Genomic DNA, 21,500 nt, shown 5'->3' with positions numbered 1-21,500 from the left:
AGTTACTTGCTTGTACCCATGTGAAAACAATCTTCAGCATGGCAACAATTAACACAACAAGCTATTCTGGTAAGAGAACCGTTTGCACCTGCAAGAAATAAGAAATCTGTCCTGCTGGGGACAAGGACGTTCCTTCCCTTCCAGGAGCCCAATGCCCGGCTGGGGCTCCAGGGCAGGGGGTCCTTGAGCAGCTGCCCCAGAACCTCCGCCAGGGTCTCCCAGCGCAGCCGGAGCCGCTCGGCCTGGGGTCCCCAAAGGCCTCAGCCAGCCCCAAGTCCCTGCCAGGAACCCTCAACTCCCTCCAAGCCAGCATCCCCCACAGCCCCTGCAAGTTCCCCCCATGGCACCGGCCGTGGCCGTGTCCCCACATGTCACTGGCCATGTCCCACCATGTCCTCACCCATGGCTGTGTCCCCACCATGTTTCCATCCCTGTCACTGTCCCCCACATCTCCATCCATGCCTGTGTCCCCCCATGTCACCACGAATGGCCACGTCCCCCTCCATGTCCATGTGTCCCCATGTCACTCTCCATGTCTGTGTCCCCACCATGTCATTGTCCCCCCATGTCCCCACCCATGTCTCAGTTCAGTGTCTTTATTTTCAAGCCAGTGTTGGATGTTTTAAAGGGATGAAGAGAAATGAAAAGGAAATCAAGGCCAAAAGAAAATTATTTCTGTGTCCATGCTGGCTGAGGATCCATGTGCTTGGGTGGGAGGGAAGAACCTTTTCCGGAGGTGTTTCCACCCCACTGTCTCCAAAATCTTGGTCTTTGCCCCAGTTCATCATGATTTGGCTGCAGAAGACATGCTTTAGTAATAAAAAATCAAAATTGCAAGATCATTGAGGTTGGAAAGGACCTTCAAGACCATTCAGTATTCCTGAATGCCACCAGAAGATAGGATTGAACAAAGATTTCCTAGGGTTGAAAGTCAACAAGTTCACTCTCCCCAAGAAATTCCCAATGTCAGTTTGGATCCTGATGGACGTTCCTGCCCCTGTGTTCATCCAGGTACCCACAGGGAGACAGGATGAGGCAGAGTTCCGTCAGCCAGGTGTCTTCCCAACACGGATCACCAGGACCAAACATCACCAGGGCTCTGCTCAACGGGGGTCACTGGGGATCATCCAACACCGATCCTCCCATGGGAGATGGAGCTGGAGCAGAGCACGAAGCTCTTCCCACACTCGGGGCACTCACAGGGCTTCCCTTAGTGGAGCCTTCGTTGGTGTTTGGTCAAGTTAGAGCTGTCTGAGAAGCTCTTCCCACACTCAGGACACTCGTAGGGCCTCTCCCCAGTGTGGATGCGCCGGTGGTCAGTGAGATGGGAGTTGCGGTTGAATCCCTTCCCGCAGTCGGGGCAGCGGAAGGGCCTCTCCTCTGTGTGAATCCGCTCATGTAGGAGGAGATGGGAGCTGGTCTGAAACCTCTTCCCACACTTGGGACACTCGTAGGGCCTCTCCCCAGTGTGGATGCGCTGGTGGTTTCTCAGGTAGGACATCCACCCAAAGCTCTTCCCACATTCCAAGCAGGTGTAGGGCCGTTCCCCTGTGTGGATCACCTGGTGCTTCATCAGAGTTGAAATAGTCCTGAAGCTCTTCCCGCATTTCCCACACTCATAGGGCTTTTCCCCAGTGTGGATCCTCTGGTGTCGGATCAGCTCAGAGCTCCAGCTGAAACCCTTCCCACATTCCAAGCACTTGTGGGGCTTCTCCCCTCCAGGAGGCTTCTCCACCAGCTCTGAGCTCTGTCTGGATCTCCGGCCGCCTTCCCGGCTCAGGGAGGGTCTTTCCTCCTCGCAGCTCCCTGGGCTGGGTTTGCAGCCCCTCCTCGAGAGGGATCTACAGGGCTTTTCTACCTCCTCCATCCACCCACGCCTTGGGAATGACAAATCCTGGTTTGGGGGAAAACACAAGAGAGCACCTTGGGCTGACGGTTCCTCCTTCCAAAGTGCAATTCAGGAAGTCATTGAGCATCTTCTGTCTGTAAGACCCTGCAAAATACAACAATGCAGTCCAAAAATTATCCAAGCATAAAGACACAAATCAAAAACTCTCCCAAAAGCAAGATTTAGCCAAAAATACCTCCAAAATAAAAAGATTCAGGCCCCGCAAAGAAACCACGGCACCAACATTTAGCCCACTAAAGCTGAGAAACACCAAAATTCGCCCCTCTGAAAATCATGGATCCCCCTCTTCGGCCACCTGCTGAATGTGGGGGGGGGAGCAATGCTCCTGGGACTGGGGGAGAGGCTCCAGACACAGGGAGGGGTGGAAACTTGTGGTGCTTCCTGTTTCTGTTCCTCCTCTTCCTGTATCCTTGCTCTTCCTCACACTCCTCTTCCTCCCATTATTCCTCTTTCCCCTCCACAATCCCAACTTCTCCTCCCACGTGCGGCGTTTGATCATCTTGTTCTTCAACCCTGCTTCGCCTTCCCTTCTCCTGCTCCACTGCCGGCTCCCTCTTCCCCCCAAACCCACAGCATCCCAGCGCAGGGGCAGCGATGGAGCTGGGGCAGCTCGGGCTGGGGCAGCGCTGGGCTCTCGGCCGCTCCCGCCCGCACTCGCTCCCCACTGCAGCCGCTGCCGCCACCACAGCGCGGGGGGGCCCGGCCTTGGCGCTCCCCCCCCTCCCACCTCCCCAAATTCCCCTGCCGGGGGGCGCTGGGGCCCGGGCCGGGCGCAGGTGGCTCCAGGTGGGCAACGCTGGGAGCTGCGGCTCTGCCTGGACACTGCTGCGTCATCACCGCCGCGCGCTCTCATTGGCTCAGCGCTGCCCGAGGGGCGGGGCTGCACCAAGCCGGGACACCCTGCTCCAGGGGGGATGGCCCCAAAACGGGGGACCCCCATGCAAGGAACAACAGCAAAGGGTCTCTACAAACACAGGCTGCGAATCCGCTTGGACACAGGGCCGGGGACGTGGACATAAGGAAGGGACAGCAGAAGCCATCAGGGTCAGAAAATGTTATTAATTGACCACACAGACTGCTGCTCAGCCAAGGTCCTGCTCAATTCATGAACTCCCAGAAGAACAAAGACTTAACAGAGCCATGAATATCACTAGCTGTACAAAAGTGGAGTGCATATTAAGACCCAAGCACCCAGGGGCTCTCACATCCTTACACCATCTTCAACCAGGTGCCCTCCTCACACTGACACCATTCAGTCCTTGATGGCAAAGATGCTTTCTGGGGATGCCCACTCACACAGGATGGTAAACTGGATTTTGCCTTTGAGTGGGAACAAGAGATAGAAGGGAAAATGGAAAAGACATGGACGGTCCTTCTGCAGGGATGCATGGAAGCACCAGCCTTATTGGGGCAAGCCTTGCAGAAAATATCACAAGAATTTACCCCACCCCCAGGGATTGGGTTAATGCAGGATGTGGATGACTTGCTGCAATCAGGAGGACAAGAAGTGGTAGAAGAAGCCTCTGTGAAATCAGGCTAAACAGCATCTTTAAATATTTGATTAAAAAAAAGGGCAAATGGTGGAGAAAAAGGTAAAATATTTGGGACATATTTTGACTGCAGGCTTCTGGTGTATTGACCCAGAGAGAGACCAGGGAAGCTCAGAAATAACCCAGGATTAAAAAGGAGTTGCAAGAAGTATGACGACTAATAGGAAATTGCAGGATCTGGATTGAGGATTCTCTGTTCTAGCCAGAACACTGAGTGACTTTTAAACACCAGATAGTCTCAATGCTGTGGTATGGATACAAGAAATGGAACAAAACTTAAGATAATGAAATAAACAAATGATTGATGCTGCAGCCATGGCTCTACCAGACTCAGAAAAAAAATTTGAATTGGATGTGGATGTTAAACAGGGCCATGCCAAAGGAATTCTCATGCTAAAATGTTTAGCCCAGTGGCCAGAGTGGTCTCATTGTCTGCAGAATTGTGCAGCCACAGCTTTAATGGGACCTGAGGCCCAAAAACTGATGGCAGCAGATCTCCTGTTGTTCAAGTCTGGCACCAAGTGAAAGCTTTGATAACCAAAGGAGCCTCTACATGGATGAGCAGTGCTCGGTGATTACAGAATGAAACTTGTTCAGTGGCACAGGAGGATTTAGAACTGAGGACAGGGCAAGGGTTTAACCCAGGCTCCTGTTTGAACAGCCTGCACAGGGGGCTGGGAACAAACCCATGACTGCATTCAAGTGACAGAGCTCCAGAGCCAGGCTGGGAGAGATTTAGGGGAAATTCCCTGGCCTGAGGGACAAAATGTGTTTATGGATGAGTCTTCAAGGGCAGGAGAAGGGAAAAGAGCTCCAAGACACGCTCTGATAAAGGAAAGGGAATTAGACCAAGCTCAGGTTACCCCTGCATGGTCAGCTCAACCGGCAGAGCTGGGTGTGCTTGGAAGAGCCTGGCACTGAAATGCCCTGAGCAGGAAGGCTCAAATATCTGCTGGTGACAGCATGGCAGCTAACAGGGTGAAAAAAGCTATTCTGACTTCTTCTGTTGAGTCGACTGCTGCTGTACTTGAGACAGAAAACACAGCACTCTCTGATCCTTATGAAAAAGTCCTCTTTATTTTTCTGACTTCTTCTTAAATATCTTTCTTAATGTTCCCAGGTAAGCGCCTGTGATTGGTTCCAAGTTTAGGCTGCTCAGCCCTCTGAGCAATAGCCCCTGCAGCTTAGGACAGAATTGAAGATAGACAAGGATGTAACCCAATGAGTTCCAGCCTATCTCTGTTCTCTGGGGGCCTGCTGTTAGGCCAGGCCACTTCTCTTAGCAGAGGCCAAATTCACTGCCCAGTGTAAACCAGCTAACACTGTGACATTGTTCAGCAATCTCTGGATCGTTTATTAAGGTATTTCTAAAACAACTCCAAGATAAAGGATTGTGGAAAAAACAGACTCTCAGATGGGGAACTTTTTACAGCAAAGATCCTTCAGGGGGTTATGGCTGCTTTAGGAATACAATGGGACCTCCACAAGCCCTTGCACCCCCAGAGCTCAGGGCAGGTAGAAAGAAGGAATGGGGAAATAAAGAAACACCTTTGGAAGCTGGTGATAGAAACCAAGATGCAATGGATACAGCTTTTGCCATTGGCTTGGGCAAGAATAAGAGCCAGACCCAGGGCAGATATTCAATTATCTCCCTTGGAAGTGATCTTTGCAATTCATTGCCCTGGTAATTCTCCACCTAGTGCGGGCTGGAGATAAGGGATGGATATTTCAAGCAGTCTGTGGCCAGAATCCTGTCTCTTGTGAAATCTCTGCCACAGGAAGCTGGGCTGGCACAGACCCTGCCTTGGCACTTTGCTGTTCACAACATCCACCCAGGACATCGGGTCCTGCCTAAGGAGTGCAAAGAAGCACCACTGGTGGCCAAGTGCCGTGGCCCATTCCAAGAGTCCCTGAGCACAGAAACAGCCGCCAGCACAGCTCAACACGGGGGGACCCCTCACCCTGGGCTCAGGGGCTCTCAAGCCCCGCAGATTTGGAATTCCCGGCTGCAGGAGCAGCGTGGGAGGGCACCACTGACCCTGCACTGAAGGCAACGCAGCAGCAGCCAGGGCTCCACATCGGGCCAAGCCCCTGGGCCTGCCCACAGATCCTCTGCTGAAATCCTCTGCCTGGGCACCCTCCTTTGGCATCTCCACACACTGGGGCCAATCCTTGCTGCCACTGCTGGAGCTTCGCTGCTTTCTGTGCCTGCACTGCCACAGCTGCTGGGGAAGACAACGGCACAATTCCACTCTGCCCCTCAGTTACACTCACACACTGGGCTGCCGGGGATTCCATTGCTGGAATATATACCAAGTTGAAAAATGTTTTCAGAATTATTTCTCTAGGCAGGCTTGATTTGCATTTGTCTTGGAGAAAGGAATTATTAAGTGTGTTTTTAAAGGGATGTTACATTAAATGAACATGAGTTTAACATCTCAACAGACTGGGAATAGCCCAAAAGATACCCACAAGGCTACCAAACATCAAGGAAACATCAGCAAACATCAAGGAACACCCACTCCAGACACTGCCCCCGGCATACATGGAGGCACCTGGTCTGGAAAAGGCTGAGAAGGAAATCCAGGAATGTGGCCCTAATTAACATCAGAGGAAAAGTAATACGGGGCCAATAGGATACCAAATATTAAGAACTATCCAACTTAGAAGCAATGAACACTAAACCAACGGATTCCAAAGGGTTTAAGACTGTATAAAGTTCAGGAAAAATCCAGTAAAACTCACGTGTCATGGAATGATTTTCTCTGCACAACCCGGGCACTTATGTGTGGATGAAATTATTTCTGTTGCACATCCTGCCCAGAATCAAGTAATGCCTTGACTCTCTAACACTAAAGATAGCAAATAAAAAGCAGATTGTGGGGGGGCCACATGTGAGTCATGCAATTCCTGCTCTGGAAGAGAACCTTTGGTTCCAGGCAGTCAAAAGAGCTTTAGAAACACAGATTAAAACTGCTGGGGACAAGGACCCATTTATCATTTGTACTACAGCATTAGATTACAAGATGTCCTCGAAATAATAATGAAGCAGGCAAACCCAGCTCCTGACCTTCATGACAACCAAACCACGCCAAAGATGAAGGCCACATTTGTGGAAAATTAGATTATTCAAACTGCTATTTGCAAACAGATAATAACGGAAAACTGGTGAAATAGATAACAAAGGAAAGTAGCTCATATTCTGGTAGAAATGTAGAAAGGATGAAAATTAGACAAGTTTTTGGGGTTCCATGGGTTAAACGAATGCAATTCCTCCTCTGATGTGCTGCAGCAACTCTCATCTTTTTACCATGCACGACACCTTGCTGAGTGCAGCTCATTCAGCAGGTGAGCAAGGGGATGCAGGTGGCAGCCAGGCCTCCTGATCCAGAAACGGCTACAAAAGGACAGGCAGTGAGGTCACTGAGAATAATCCCAAACCAAAGGGGACGCAGGAAAAGAGACTAAGCCAATGGTAATTAAAGTCAGTAAAGATAATTACTGAGAAAATAAGAAGAGGATTTGAGTAGAGTAAGATGAATATGCCTGGAGATAGGGCCAGGGATTTGTATAAAAGGAAGTAATGGGAGAAACCATCGTTTTCAGAAACTGTTACTAATTTCCAGAGACAGCTGCTCAGCCAAGATCCCGCTCAGTGCCTGACCTTCGAGAAGGAGAAACACTTAACAGAGCCATGAATATCGGATGTTATACAAAAGGAGAGGTACATATTAACGAGGACATGCAGTAGTCGGATCGGGAAGTCTGAGCCTTCAAAGTACCTCAGTCGGTGGCGAAAGGGAGAGGCGGAATGCAGCCGGGAAAATGAGGATAAAAAGGAGACTGCGTACTACAACAACTGGAGAGACCGCATGGCAAATGCCGCATGGCGTCTCCCTTTGTCCATCAATAAAATCACTTTTACAGGACTCCTCTGTCTCCTGCGGGCACACAAACCTCTGGACACGGGAATTTTCCCGCACAGCCTCGGGCACAGGGCAGACACCTCTGTGCCACCCACAGCAACCGGGACGAGCCAGCGCTGCTCCGGCACCGGCTCCTGCCGAGGCCCCAGCGGGAAGGAGACCGCGGGCAGCCGCTCCCGCAGCGCCCTCAGCCCAGCGCCAACACGGGCCGGCACCGGCACAACCAACCGGCCAGAGCCCCCTGCCGCCCCCGAGGCCCGCAGCGAGCCCCGAGCCCCCGCACAACCGAGCGCGGCTCCCACCTGCGCTGGGGCCGCCTCCGAGCTCCACCGCGGCTTCACCGGACTTGGGCAGCTGCCGCCGCTGCCGGGCCCACACAAACTGTCCGACAATGGCGCCTTTGCTGCACCCCGCCTAATGGGCGGGGCTTGTCCCCGCTCTGCCCAATCAGCGCGCGACAACCAGGAGTGACATTGGCACAATCAGCCAATGGCAGCGAGGGCCGGGCTCTGCACACGGCCCAGCCTCGGCCCGCGCTCTCAGGGCCCCCCGGGCTGTGGGAGGGCAAAGGCGGAGATGAGGAACAGCCCTGGAACGGGCCCGGGCCCGAGGCGCCATTGGCCTGGAAACACAAACAAAGTTCTCCGCAGAGAATGTTGGGCACCAAAATTTCTTTCAGTTTGAAAGACATGTGTTTGCTAGGGAAGGCAGGACTCTCCCTCGGACTGGAGAATGTAAACCCCTCCCTCTGAATTATTATAATTTTGAAACTAAGGGGGTTTTAATCGAAGATACGAGATAGGAATAACAGTTTCTTACTGGTATGTATAACAAGGCAAGAAAACAACAACTGTGGAATTAATAACAAACAGAACCAGGGAGCCTGTGACAGCATTTCTGGCCGAGATGGGAAAGGATGGAGGAGAGGATTTGCTTCTCAAAGCCCTGGGGCAGTCAATCCCAGTGCCCCTGCAGGACTCTGAAGAGCACTAAGCTAGAACAGCAGGAATGAACAAAAGATGTTGGGCTGGTGGACGAGATGTATCAGAGAGTTTTTCGGCAGGAGTTGGAACCTCAGGACGTCCCAGCAGGGCAGGGCAGGGCGGGGCTTCAGCGCAGAGAAACTCAGAGCAGCGCTGAAGGAGCAGCGCGCAGCGGCAGCTGGGTGTGAGCAGAGGGTGATCGGTGCCTCTTTTAGTGAGGAAGGGGTTAATAAGGCCTTAGGTCAGTGGCTGCTCTTACGAGCAGAGGCTCACCCCAGAGGAGAAGGAGCAGCAGCTCTGTGCTGGGTCATGGGGACTTCCTCTCCTTGAGCAAGAGCAGCTCCAAACGTGTCTTCCAAAACCCAAAGCCTTGAGTAGCTGCCCACCCCCATCCTCCTTTTTACCTGGGCCAGGCCAACCTTTTGTTTTCTAAAGCACCAACAAGTAGCTGCAGTTAGAATTTTCTAGCAATTCATGGGAAAAATTCTATAGGTAAGAAGGAACAAAAGAAAAGAAACCTAACCCCCAATAAATAGATAAATATGTAACAACAGTAAATATCTAACAGTAAATAAATATCTAATAGATAAATATCAAACAACAGTAAACATCTAACAACAGATAAATATCTAATAATATATAAATATATAACAGTAAATATCTAACAGTAGTAATGTCTTGCACAGTTGGCTATCATGCAAAGACGAATCCTGATTATTACAAACAGTTCTTTAGGCACAGAAGAGGAATAATTTAAAACATGTTTTCATCTGCATCAGTCTCTGCATGTTCAGTTGTTTCCGGAGCAGAACCCTTCTTAACTCTGGAGCAGTGAATCCAGGGTCCTTTGCCAGCAACTTTGACTGAGGTGAGGGTGGTCAGCAGGACTTGGAATGGTCCTCTCCACTTGGCTTGTAGAGGATCGTTGTCCCATCACTTCACATAGACCCAGTCCAGGCTGGAAGGGATGTGCAGGTGTGTCCAGTCCTATGGGTCTGGATAGCAGGATGTAATTCTGGAGCTTCTGCAACATGGAACCTAAAGCCATTAGATATCTCTGTAAATGCAGTTTCCCCTCCATGTGAATTTAACCTGGAACACGTGGAATCTGATATGGCTCCCTGCTGTAATGCAATGGGGGTTTTTCCCTTTGTGACAACTTCACCAGCCTGACCGGGTTACAGCGTGGCTAATAATAATAATAAGGAGGAGACGGAGAAGGAGACGGAGAAGGAGACGGAGAAGGAGACGGAGAAGGAGACGGAGAAGGAGACGGAGAAGGAGACGGAGAAGGAGACGGAGAAGGAGACGGAGAAGGAGACGGAGAAGGAGACGGAGAAGGAGACGGAGAAGGAGACGGAGAAGGAGACGGAGAAGGAGACGGAGAAGGAGACGGAGAAGGAGACGGAGAAGGAGACGGAGAAGGAGACGGAGAAGGAGACGGAGAAGGAGACGGAGAAGGAGACGGAGAAGGAGACGGAGAAGGAGACGGAGAAGGAGACGGAGAAGGAGACGGAGAAGGAGACGGAGAAGGAGACGGAGAAGGAGACGGAGAAGGAGACGGAGAAGGAGACGGAGAAAGGAGACGGAGAAAGGAGACGGAGAAAGGAGACGGAGAAAGGAGACGGAGAAGGAGACGGAGAAGGAGACGGAGAAGGAGACGGAGAAGGAGACGGAGAAGGAGACGGAGAAGGAGACGGAGAAGGAGACGGAGAAGGAGACGGAGAAGGAGACGGAGAAGGAGACGGAGAAGGAGACGGAGAAGGAGACGGAGAAGGAGAAGAAGGAGGAGGAGGAGGAGAAGGAGGAGGAGGAGGAGGAGGAGGAGGAGGATGGGAATTATGGTGCCTGTGATATCCTGTGATATCCTTTTAATCCATTTGTGAACATGTGATCTGAGAGGCTGCATCCAAAGACCAGGGGGAGGGATATACACAGGGATACCCGAGGGCAAAGGTCCAAAGACAAATGAGAATTAGGAACGTGCCTAGGCATGCCTGACATGTCCTTACAAAGCCCATGGTTTTAGGCTAAAGCCTCTGCATCTGCAGGGCAGGGGCCAGACCTCATGTCTAAGGCCTTGCTTTTTAACAGCCTGCCTCCCAAGGTCTTAAATTTGTGCTTTCTTTATAGGGAATTTGGGCTAAATCCCAGTCCATCTCAGCCAAATCGACTACCACAGGAAGGGGCTGGATCCAGCTCTGTGGATCGCTCAGGCAGTGATTCCTGCCGGGATGAGAGAGGGTCACGGTGTCACCCTGTCCCTGTCCCCATCCCGCAGGATGGACCTTGCTGGAGCCCATGGAGAGCGGGAGCTGCTCCGGAATTCCACCTGATCCTGCCTCAAACTTGCTCCATCCATCCAACTGATCCTGCTCTGGAACACCTCCCTGATCCCACTTCATCCATCCCACACCAATCCTGTTCCATCCATTCCACGTAATCCCGCCCCACCCATCCTGTCCCAATCCCTCTCTGGAATTCCAACCAATCCTGCCCCATCCATCTCACACAAATCCTGCCCCATCCACCCTGCACCAATCCTGCCCCATCCATCCCACCTGATCCCGCTCCAGAATCCAGCCCCAATCCCACTCCACAATTCCATCTGATCCTGTTCTGGACCCCTACTCTGATCCAGAATCCCTCCCTGATCCCAATCAGTCCAATCCTGCCCTGATCCCTCTCTGGAATCCCACCCTCATCCCGCTCCGTACCTGTGGTCAAGCCGTTGTTCCCACATCATTTCCTGCAGAAAGAGAAGATCCATGAGATTCTAGCACGGATCACACACCAGGATTAACCCCAGCATCCATCCTGGGATCTGCACAGAGGGGATCCAGAGCTGGATCCACCACTGGTACTCACTGGCTGCCATGCTGTATTCATTCCTGTCCCTCCTCCCTGTGGAAAAACAGAAGGATCAGCGTTGGTGGCACAGGATTCCCAGAACAGTGCCAGGTGGATCCGTGCCCCTTCCCAACCCCCATCCCGTGTGTTACCGGATTGGCGCTTCCAGACAATGAATCCAATGAGGACAATGAGGATGATGATGGCAGCGATGATGGACACAGCGACCACCACAGTGAGATTCCTGCCAGCTGTCGGCTCTGGGAAACGAGGGATGGTGAGGAGGGGGAGGGGAATCCCCATTTGGGCATTCCAAATTCCCAATTCCCACATTCCACATTCCCAGCCTCACCCCAAGCGTAGATCCCGGGCTCCAACATTCCAGGATGCTCCACCCGGCACCGGTACTGCTCCCGCTCCTCCGGCCGCGCCTCGATCCTGGCCCAGGTGTGGAAGGTGCCGTCGCTGTTGGGAACGATCCCGCCCCACTCCGTCTCCTGATCCCAGATTTCATCCCCCTTCACCCAGTTGACTGCGATGGAGCTGGGGTAGAATCCGTACGCGTGGCAGGACAAGATCAGCGTCCCGTGTTCCTCTTTTCCAGACACATGGACATCAGGGGGCTCTGGAATGGGATTACGGTGAGATCTGCCCATGGAATTCCATGGGAATGGGATGGGGGCAAGATCTAACCATGGAATTCCATGGGAATGGGATGGGGGTGAGATCTGCCCATGGAATTCCCCCTAGAATGGGATGAGGGAGAGATCTGCCAATGGAATTCAATGGGAACGTGATGGGGGTGAGACCTGCCCATGGAATTGTCATAGTGCCTGGTTTTATATTGTGTTAATTGGTTTGTACTTAGTTCTACAATGGTTCACTCCTATGTTACACCCCTAGTTTGATATGTTTTGGATTCTCCCCTTCCGGCCTCTACCCATGTCCATCATCCCCGAACCCCTCCTATATTCCAGATTCTTCCCTGCTCGTCACCCTAGCCCCAACCCACATGGCTGTCAATCCCCCTTCGCCCCTCCTATCTTTCCAGCATATTCTGTATCAGTCATCCCCTTCTTGGTACATGATTCGATGTTGCATTATAGTCTCCGCCTATGTTTCCCTCTATTGGTTGTATGTAAACTTAGTCCCACCTTATGTCACACCCCTAAGCTGTAGCGGTTGGTTGCTGTATTGTACCCTCCCATGGGGGAGGGCCCCTATTTAAGTTGCTGCAAGTCTGTGTTCCCTGCCTTCTGTGGTTCCTCCTCCGTGACCGTGGTTGGTTCTCTATCCCTCTCCAATAAATCCTATCCTGGAATTACAAAAGGACTCTCCTGCGCTCTTTTCCTTCCCTTGGACCGGTATCATCGCAGCAAGAGCTTGGAGCTCTACCTTTATCTCGGGTTCCCAGGATCCTGGGAAAAGGCCACTCTCGGCACAGGCTCGCCTCGGAGCTAGCAGGGCGACCCTAGCTTGAGTGGGCAAAGGGGAACTGTGTCAGAATTCTATGGGAATGGGATGAGGATGAGACCTGCCCATGGAATTCCATGCGAATGGGACGGGGGTGAGACCTGCCCATGCAATTCCCACTAGAATAGAACGGGGGCAAGATCTGCACATGGAATTCTCACAGGAATTACCGTGTTCCCAAGTCCTCCATTCCCAAATCCCACATTCCCACAGGAATTCTGCTCCCACCTTTGTGGTCCAGCTCCTTCTGCCCATATCCAACGTATTTCTGCAGCCATTCTGGACATTCGTGCTCCAGGGTATTCTTCAAACTCTTAGCATAATTTTCATGTTCCCAGTACCTCCTGGTGACCTCAGCAGCGCTGTTGGCCGTCACAAATCTCCCAGATCCCAGGTCAAAGGAGATGAAATCTTGCCCATCGTAGCCACTCCGGTAGGATCCACGGATGCTCCCATCAGACAGGAGGTCACAGCCCGTAATTCGCAACAATGTGTGCAGACCTGCGGGGATTGTACCCACAGAGAACCATGGAATTGTCTCCTATCCCCACAGAGCCCCATTCCAACCCTATGGAGCCCCAGAGTCTGATGGAGACCCACAGAGCCTCCTCTCAGCCCCAAGGATCCACATCCCAGCCCATGGATCACAAGATATCCCATACCAGCTTAATGGATGTATCCCCATCTCAGCCCCTTTGGCACCCTGTGAATCCACATCCAAATCCCATAAATCTCATCCCAGCACCATGGATCCACATCCCAGCACCACAGATCCCATCCCAGCCCCACAGATCCCCCCCACTCACCCGTGCTCTGGTTGTATCGGTCCTGCAATGTCTCCAGGTTCCCAGCAGTCACGTGCTGGCCCCTCTCATAGAACTCGGTCTGGCTATCCCAATATTCCGGATCGGCTCCATCCTTCATCCACTGTGTCAGCGGCTCCATCCGGCCCCGCTCGCTGTCATAGCGTGTGAAGGGGATCCCATCCAGGTACCCCATGGACATGAACTGGGGGATCCCCGGGCTGGGCTCCGACACCCCCACAGACAGGAAGCGCAGGGAGTGGAGAACTGGAGGGACACGGAGATTTGGGGGGGTTGAGGGGGTCATGGATGAATGAAAGAGAAACTGGGAGAGCCTGGAATGGGGTGCATGGGGCCCCAGTGTCCAACAATGGGGGCTCAGGGGACTCCCTGTGCCAAGGAAAGGGAGATACAAGAACTGGGAGAGGTGGGATGGGGTTCCAGGGTATCCCTGTGCCCAGGAAAGGGGGATACAAAGTTTAGGAGAGATGGGATGGGGGTGGCAGGAGATCCCTGTGCCCAGGAAAGGGGGTCCAGGGGTCCCCAGCCAAGGAAAAAGGGGTCACAAGGTGGGGAGACCTGGGACAGCTGGAATGGGGAGCTCAGGGGTCCTTGATGCAGAGGGAAAGGAGGCCTGGGGGGCGGAGAAAAGCAGGAATCAATGTCCAGGGGGTCTCAGGGTCAAGGAAAGGGGGAGTCTGGAAATAGGAAAGGCAGAATGGATGGGAAAGGGGGTGCAGGGGGGATTGGTACTGGATAAGGAAAGGCAGGGGGCACCAGTGCTCAGGATTAAAAATTCAGGGGGTGCCCAGAGCCCAGAATCCCCCCGGGACCCTCCACGACCCCCCAGGGCACCCCCCCGACTCCCTGGGACCTACCACAGGACAAACAGGGTGTGGAGAACTGGGGGGACGCAGAGACTGGGGGGGCAGGAAGCAGAATGTGGAGAGCCGGGAAGGGTCCAAGGTCAAGGAAGGGACTGGGAGAGGAGGGATCGGGGATCCAGAATGTCCCTGTGCCCAGGAAAGTGGTTCAGGGGTCCCGGGTGTTGCGGGAAAGCGGGGTCTGGGAGCTGGGAAAGGCAGGAATGGGGGTTCAGGGGGTCCCTGGGTCACGGGAAAGGGGGGGTCTGGGGATGGGAGAGGCGAGCGGATCCCGGAGGCGCAGCCTGGGAGACGGGAAAGAGACCGAGGGAGAGCGGTGGGGGAGGGGATGCGGGAAAGGGGGAATTCCAGGGAGTTCATCTGGATCCCATTGGATCCCCGCTGCGACCCCCATGAGACCCCTGGGACGCCGGGGACCCTCTTGGACTCCGTTTCGGGAAGCGGCGGGAGTGGAAAACGGGGAGGACACGGAAAGCTGGGAGATCCGGGGGGTCCAAAGGTCAAGGAAAAAAGCGGATCTGCGGTCTGGGAAAAGCGGGATGCCGGAAAAGGAGGAGCAGGGGGGTCCCAAGGCCGGAAATGGAGATTCAGGGGTGTCTCTGTGCCCAGGAATGGGGGTTCAGGGTGGTCCCGGTGCCAGATAAGGGACTACAGGGGGGGTCTCGGTGCCCGGAAATTGGTGCTCAACGGAGTCTCCGTGCCCAGAAATGGGGGTACAGGGGATCCTAGCGCCGAGGAAGGGCTTGGGAGGGGGTCACAGGACCCAAAATGGGCTATGGAGGGGTCTCCCGTACCCGGGAATGAAGGTTTGGGGGGTCGCGGTGCCCGATATGGGAAGTTCAGGGGGGTTCCCGGTCCGCGATTCGGGGTTCAAAGGGATCCTGATCCTCAGGAATGGGGTTTCAGGGGGTCCCGGTGCCAGATGAGGGGGTACAGGGGGTCCTGGCGCTGGGGAATGGGATGGGGGGGTCACAGGACACAAAATGGGGATACCGGTGGGAGGGTGTACAGAGTGGTCGCGATTTCAGGCGTCCCACTCACCTTTCGTCGCGTCCCCCGGATCCCAGAGGAGCCCCAGGAGCCCCAAGAGCAGCCCCAGACCCAGCGCTGGAGCCATCGCGCTGCTCCGCTGCGGGCCCGTACCCAGCACTGGCCCCGCCTTTAGAGCAGTCTCCGGCTTCGCCATTGGCGCCGATATTTTCTTTTCACCAATGGCAGACCGATGTCTGAGGACGTCATCGGTCGCCGGGTAGATCCCGGCCTCTCATGTTGGGACGCGAAAGCGAAAGAGACCGAGGGAGCGCGCGCGGGGGGAGGGGACGTCGGAATTCCACAGAATTCCTCTGGATCCCTCTGGATCCCCGCTGCGATCCCCCGAAGCCCTCTGAGAACCACCTGGGACCCCCTTAAGAAAGCGCCGGATAAGCCGTTTCGGATCTTTGTTATTAAAAAATGTATAAATTGAGACCCAAATCAAAATTAGATTAAATGATCTCCTGTTACTGTCAGAGACACAAAATAATTTATTGGGGAAGGATTTAATAATAGCATTGGACTTGAAAATTGAAGTATCCCGAGGGCAACTTAAAATTTATGCCTTAACGAAAAGGACGAGGAGCAAATATGTCCTGAGGTGTGGTACACCCCTGGGGAAAAAGGGAAGTTAAAAATGAAACCTATCAAAGTGACAATCACTGATCCTGATTTGCCAATCCGAGTTCGTCAATATCCAATATCATTAGAAGGGAGCCCGGACCTTAAGCCTGTCACAGAAAACCTTTTGCCACAAGGGGCTTCAGAACCATGTATGTCCCCACATAATACTCCTATTCTGCCTGTCAAAAAGACAGATGGGAATTACAGATTGGTACAGGATTTGAGGGCTATAAATCAGCGAACTGTCATCAAATTTCCTGTAGTAGCAAACCCTTACACTCTCTTAAAAGAGTTGTCCCCTGACTACACTTGGTATAGTGTAATAGATCTAAAAGATGCCTTCTGGGCATGCCCGTTAGAGGAAAGCAGCAGAGATTGCTTTGCCTTTGAATGGGAATATCCTGATAAAGGCAGGAAACAACAACTGCTTTGGACACTATTGCCTCAGGGCTCTACCAATGTCTTTGGGCAGCCCTAGAAGAATTAATGCAATCTTTTGAGCTACCAGAAGAGGTGAAATGGTTACAATATGTAGTTGATCTATTAATAGCAGAAAAAGACGAGAAATGGGCCTATATGACTTCTAAACTTTTTAGGACAACAGGGTTTGAAGGTATCCAAAGCTAAATTAGAATTCACAGAACTAGAAGTAGAATAATTAGGACATTGGCTAAGTAAAGGGAAAAATAAATTGGATCCTAACAGCGTGTCTGGAATACTAAGACTGGGACCTCCAAAAACCAAAAATGAAGTGAGGAAATTTTGGGAATCCTGGGATACTGTCATCAATGAATAGAGAGATTTAGTGAGAAAGTGAAATTTCTATATAAAATACTTACACTAATCGCCTGAAATGGACAGAAGAGGATGATAAAAGTTTTGAAAAAGTCAAATATGCTTTAATTCAAGCCCCTGTACTCAGTCTCCCAGACTTGGAGAGACCATTTCAGTTATTTGTAAACACCTCTGATCAAACAGCATATGGGGTACTCACCCAGGAATGGGCAGGCAGTCGAAAGCCAGTGGGATTTTATTCTAAACTGCTCGACCCTGTCAGTCGGGGTTGGCCCACCTGTCTGCAGGCCCCAGTGGCCACAGCACTTTTAATTGAAGAAGCCCGAAAAATTACCTTTGGGGCACCCCTAGTGGTCCACACCCCTCATAACGTAAGGGGAATTCTGAATCAAAAAGCTGAGAAATGGTTAACTGATGCCCGAATATTAAAATATGAAGCTATTCTAATCACTTCCCCAGATTTGGAGATAAAAGCAACAACTGCTCAAAGTCCTGCACAATTCCTATATGGGGAACCAGGAGAAAACTTAGAACATGATTGTGTGGATGTTATAGAATTACAAACAAAAATTAGACCTGATTTAGGAGAAGTTGAATTTAAGGATGGAGTAAAATTGTTTATAGATGGATCTTCTCGAGTGGTGGAAGGAAAATGAAAATCGGGATATGCCATAGTAGGAGGAGAAGAATTGAAATTAATTGAATCCGGACCCTTAAACGCAGCAGGGTCCGCTCAGGCTTGTGAACTATTTGCTCTTTATAGGGCATTGTCTTATTTAGAAGGTAAAAAAGGAACGATATATAGGGATTCTAAGTATGCCTATGGCATAGTCCACACATTTGGTAAAATTTGGGAAGAAAGGGGGTTAATTAACACTCAAGGACGGGGGTTGATACATCAAGAGTTAATTGTTAGAATACTAGAGGCTCTTAGGGGCCCCACTGAAATTGCTGTGGTCCATATAAGAGGGCACCAAAAAGGAACAAGCTACCATACAAGGGGGAATAATCTGGCTGACAAAGAAGCAAAAAAAGCAGCATTGGAGCAAAAACCGGTTTCTGTATTAAGTACTAGAGTTAGAAATCTCAGCCCCAACCAGGAATTACAGAAGCTATTTACTCCTCAGGAAAAAGAAGCAATAAAAAAAATTAAAGGCAGAACAGCATGAGAACAAATGGGTTTTACCAGATGGCAGGGAAATTTTACCTAAGACCCAGGCCAGACAAATTATTGAACAATTACACCAACAAACACATTGGGGAACCAGAGCACTAGCAGACCAATTTTTAAAATTTTTTGGATGCATCGGCATTTTTGATATTGCAAAGCAGAGCGTACAGGGTTGTTTAACTTGTCAGAAAATTAATAAAAAAGGTATGTGACAAGGTCCGTCAGGAGGACGGAAAACTGCTTACACACCCTTTGAAAGAATACAAGTAGATTTTACAGAATTACCAAAAATAGGAAGGTGGAAATATTTACTAGTAATAGTAGACCAATTAACCCACTGGGTAGAGGCATACCCTGCAGCTAGAGCCACATCACAAGTGGTAGCCAAAATATTGTTGGAACACATAATCCCAAGGTATGGCCTGGTTCGAGCCATAGACTCAGAGCAGGGGACGCACTTTACATCAAAGGTGCTGCAGTCACTGACCCCGGCCCTGGGCATCAGCTGGGAGTATCACACACCTTGGCACCCTCAGAGTTCTGGCAGGGTTGAAAGGATGAATCAAACATTGAAACAACAGCTGTCAAAATTAATGATTGAGACGAAAATGCCATGGACAAAGTGCCTCCCACTAGCCCTGTCTAATATACGAATAATGCCAAATTGGAAAACAGGGATTTCACCATATGAAATGCTCTATGGTATGCCTGACCCTAAAGGAGTACACCTTGATCCGACCTTAGTTCAGGACCCTTCTCTTCAGAATTACATAATAACAATCAGCAAAAACTTGGAAGAATTAAGAGAGAAGGGGATTTTAGCCCAAACTGTCCCTCTAGGATTTGCCATACATAAAATTAAGCCAGGACAACATGTGTTAATTAAAGTATGGAAAGAAGAAAATCTAGATCCAAAATGGGAAGGACCGTATTTAGTTCTGTTGACAACTGAAACAGCTGTGAGGACAGCTGAAAAGGGATGGACACATGTGAGTAGAGTCAAGGGTCCTGTAACCCCTCCTACTGCAGGTTGGGCAGTGACATCCGAGCCTGAAGACCTCAAAAGGCGAATTCGGAAGACTTGATGTCAATATCGGATCAATTCGTCTCGAAGGTCTCCTAATCAGGACTGAAAGTCACCTGCCCCAAACCCGGGTGTAGCCTGTTCATCAAGAAAAGGTGTCCATATTGTACTGAGTTGTTGTGGTGTTATTCCTATGGTGGGTATCCCCCATTCCCATTATGTGTCCAGTGTAGAACAAATGAATGTAAGGAAACTATTAAAGTATTAATACCCTATCAGCACAAGGAGAAATAGAAATTGATGATCATAACTGGTGGGAGGAATAAGGAAAAAAAGAGAGCCAGAGCAGAGGTATTGGCAAAAGAGTGCTGAAAATGGTTGTGTATACCAAGCTGTTACTGCTGTACCTCCTACTGGAATGTTAAAGCTAAAAGCTGGGACAAAATTAAGAAACACTACCAAAAGAGAAAGACAAAGTGGGAGAGCCCAGGACATATTCCCTGCTGCCGAGAAGATGAAACAAACCTCGGCTACTGGCAGCAACCCCGTAGGCCTTGAGGGAGGCAGAGGGATGAAAATGGTCATGGGAGTCATCCCATTGCTAATGATGATAAAAGGAAATAATGCTGATGCTTGTTCCAAGTGTCACCAGACAATTGGGTATGGGGATGCACGGTATCCACCCTTGCCTTCCACACACACATCAATTCAGCCTGCTGTAATAAACACATTATGCACTATTATGGAAAGAAGTGGCCACCAATTTGGGAAAAGGAGGGTGGGCTCCATCAGCATACCAAAGTTGCCCAGTAGGAGAGACACACCTCTGCTTCACAAAAGAAGGTATGTGGGGATATTCAGATCAGGGAGGAGTGCAAGATCACTACAAGGAGGAATTGATTAAAAAAAATTATAACTAAAATGTTCAAAGGAACAAGGACAAACCATGGCGGACGTTTTAACTTGTATGAGAAAATAAAACAACAACTCAGCGAATGGGACTTACCCACCTTGGGAAAGAATTTATTTGTAGAATTAATGAAAGAAATTACTACTGAACTTAACTCACTGTTGGATCTGTAGAGGAATGCAGATGACTGAACAATGGCCATGCAGGGCGGGGGAGGATTAGGGCCAGAACAGTTGCTACAGTGAAATCAAACAGAAATATCGAGGGGGAGTGTGTGGGAAGTTTAATAATTCTGAATGCTGATTAGAAATTTATGATAATAGTGAATAATGACTAAAATTGCAGAAGAAATAAAACGAATAGCCCATGTACCTGTACAAACCTGGAACTCTATGCTTAATGATAATTGGTGGAATAACCTGTTGGGGGCAGCTTGGTGGAACAAATTAAGATTTATGTTAACATGTGCATTATTAGAACTACTGTTCATCCCTTGTCTTGTTCCATGCTTCATTCAACTAATCCAGTCGGTGATTCAAAGAATGCAAGTTGCTACAATACCAATAGACCCTGAGAAGGCAACAAAATTAATGGCAATAAATGAATTAAATCTAGTAAAAGAGGTATTGACAAAATCTGAAGCCAGAATACGAATCAATGGGATAAAAAAAAAAAAAGTAGTGGGGAAATTGTGATAATTGATAAAAGATTTGTGTTAATCATAAAAGCGTTGGGGTTTGTATAAACCAGAACACTAAGCTCTGAAGTGAAGTATGGACACTAGATAAAGGAAATTATATAATAAAATCATTCTGTTTAAAATCAACTTGTTATCTTATATTATGTTATATTATGTTATGTTATATTATGTTATATTATGTTATATTATGTTATGTTTTCCAAATAACTTGTATCGGCTACCAGCTTGCAAAATCAGACTTCCCAAAAAGCCCTTCCTGCCTTTGTCTAATCAATACTGCCTATCTCAAGGACCAGACTCCCAGAACTTCTCTGGTGCTTATCTAGAAGGACCGGATGGCTATCTGTGACTGATTATCACCCAAAGGCTTTGTGAATTTGTGTACAACGAGAACCCACAGTATAAGAAGAGGCTGCAAACCAAGGTTGGGTGGAGCGTGGAGTGGGCGGTGACCCCTCACGTTCCCCAGCGCTGCTTGCTCTTTCTATATCAAATAAAGCAATCTAAATTTTGCTGAATATCGAGACTTTTGTCTCTCATTTATAACAGGGTTCACCTTTTCCTCCTCCATGTGTAACGTCGTCTAGAGCACAGAGGTCCCAGGAGCTGCTTCCTCCTGAGCCAGTGGCACTCCTGGCACTGGGCAGCGCAGGGCCCTGTGCCCCGTATATACCCCTGCAGGGCGGGGCTGTGCCATGTCACCAGGACAACAGAATGGCCAACAGCACCCAGGAACCCGATAGAACGGCCCTGTGTCACAAAGGGCCCAGCCCAGCAGCCCTTCAGCAGCCCAAGCCCCTGGAAGTGGCATGGAGCAGCAGCCAGACTGGAGGGCTTCTAGCCCCTTGTTCTGATCCACTGATGAA

At 50.4% G+C, this 21,500-nt stretch overlaps 2 protein-coding genes across 3 annotated transcripts; both read right to left on the bottom strand.

Moving 5' to 3' along the window:
• Window positions 1–586: 586 nt before the first annotated feature.
• Window positions 587–7,839, bottom strand: LOC148218035 (uncharacterized). The gene is made up of 2 exons (XM_088158156.1): window positions 7,688–7,839; window positions 587–1,993 (listed from the first exon to the last, which is right to left on the bottom strand). The coding sequence occupies exon 2, from the start codon at window positions 1,865–1,867 to the stop codon at window positions 1,211–1,213; it is 657 nt and encodes a 218-aa protein (XP_088014282.1). The 5' UTR covers window positions 1,868–1,993; window positions 7,688–7,839; the 3' UTR covers window positions 587–1,210.
• A 345-nt stretch (window positions 7,840–8,184) lies between these two features.
• On the bottom strand, window positions 8,185–15,530 carry LOC148218034 (class I histocompatibility antigen, F10 alpha chain-like). Of its 2 annotated transcripts, none has more exons than XM_088158150.1 (8): window positions 15,420–15,530; window positions 13,498–13,761; window positions 12,920–13,192; window positions 11,571–11,843; window positions 11,371–11,478; window positions 11,237–11,272; window positions 11,086–11,117; window positions 8,185–9,406 (listed from the first exon to the last, which is right to left on the bottom strand). In XM_088158150.1, exons 1-7 carry the CDS (start codon window positions 15,493–15,495, stop codon window positions 11,092–11,094), a joined length of 1,056 nt encoding a protein of 351 aa, XP_088014276.1. In that variant the 5' UTR covers window positions 15,496–15,530; the 3' UTR covers window positions 8,185–9,406; window positions 11,086–11,091. The 2 variants fall into 2 exon arrangements, with proteins under 2 accessions (XP_088014276.1, XP_088014277.1); XM_088158151.1 differs by having other exon boundaries at window positions 8,185–9,392.
• Window positions 15,531–21,500: the final 5,970 nt, after the last annotated feature.

The sequence above is a fragment of the Sturnus vulgaris genome, unplaced genomic scaffold (genome assembly GCF_052056855.1).
Source record: "Sturnus vulgaris isolate bStuVul1 unplaced genomic scaffold, bStuVul1.hap1 Scaffold_195, whole genome shotgun sequence".
Taxonomy (NCBI): Eukaryota; Metazoa; Chordata; class Aves; order Passeriformes; family Sturnidae; genus Sturnus; species Sturnus vulgaris.
Note: the sequence above shows the minus strand (reverse complement) of the source record. Positions and strands in the feature narration are given on the sequence as shown.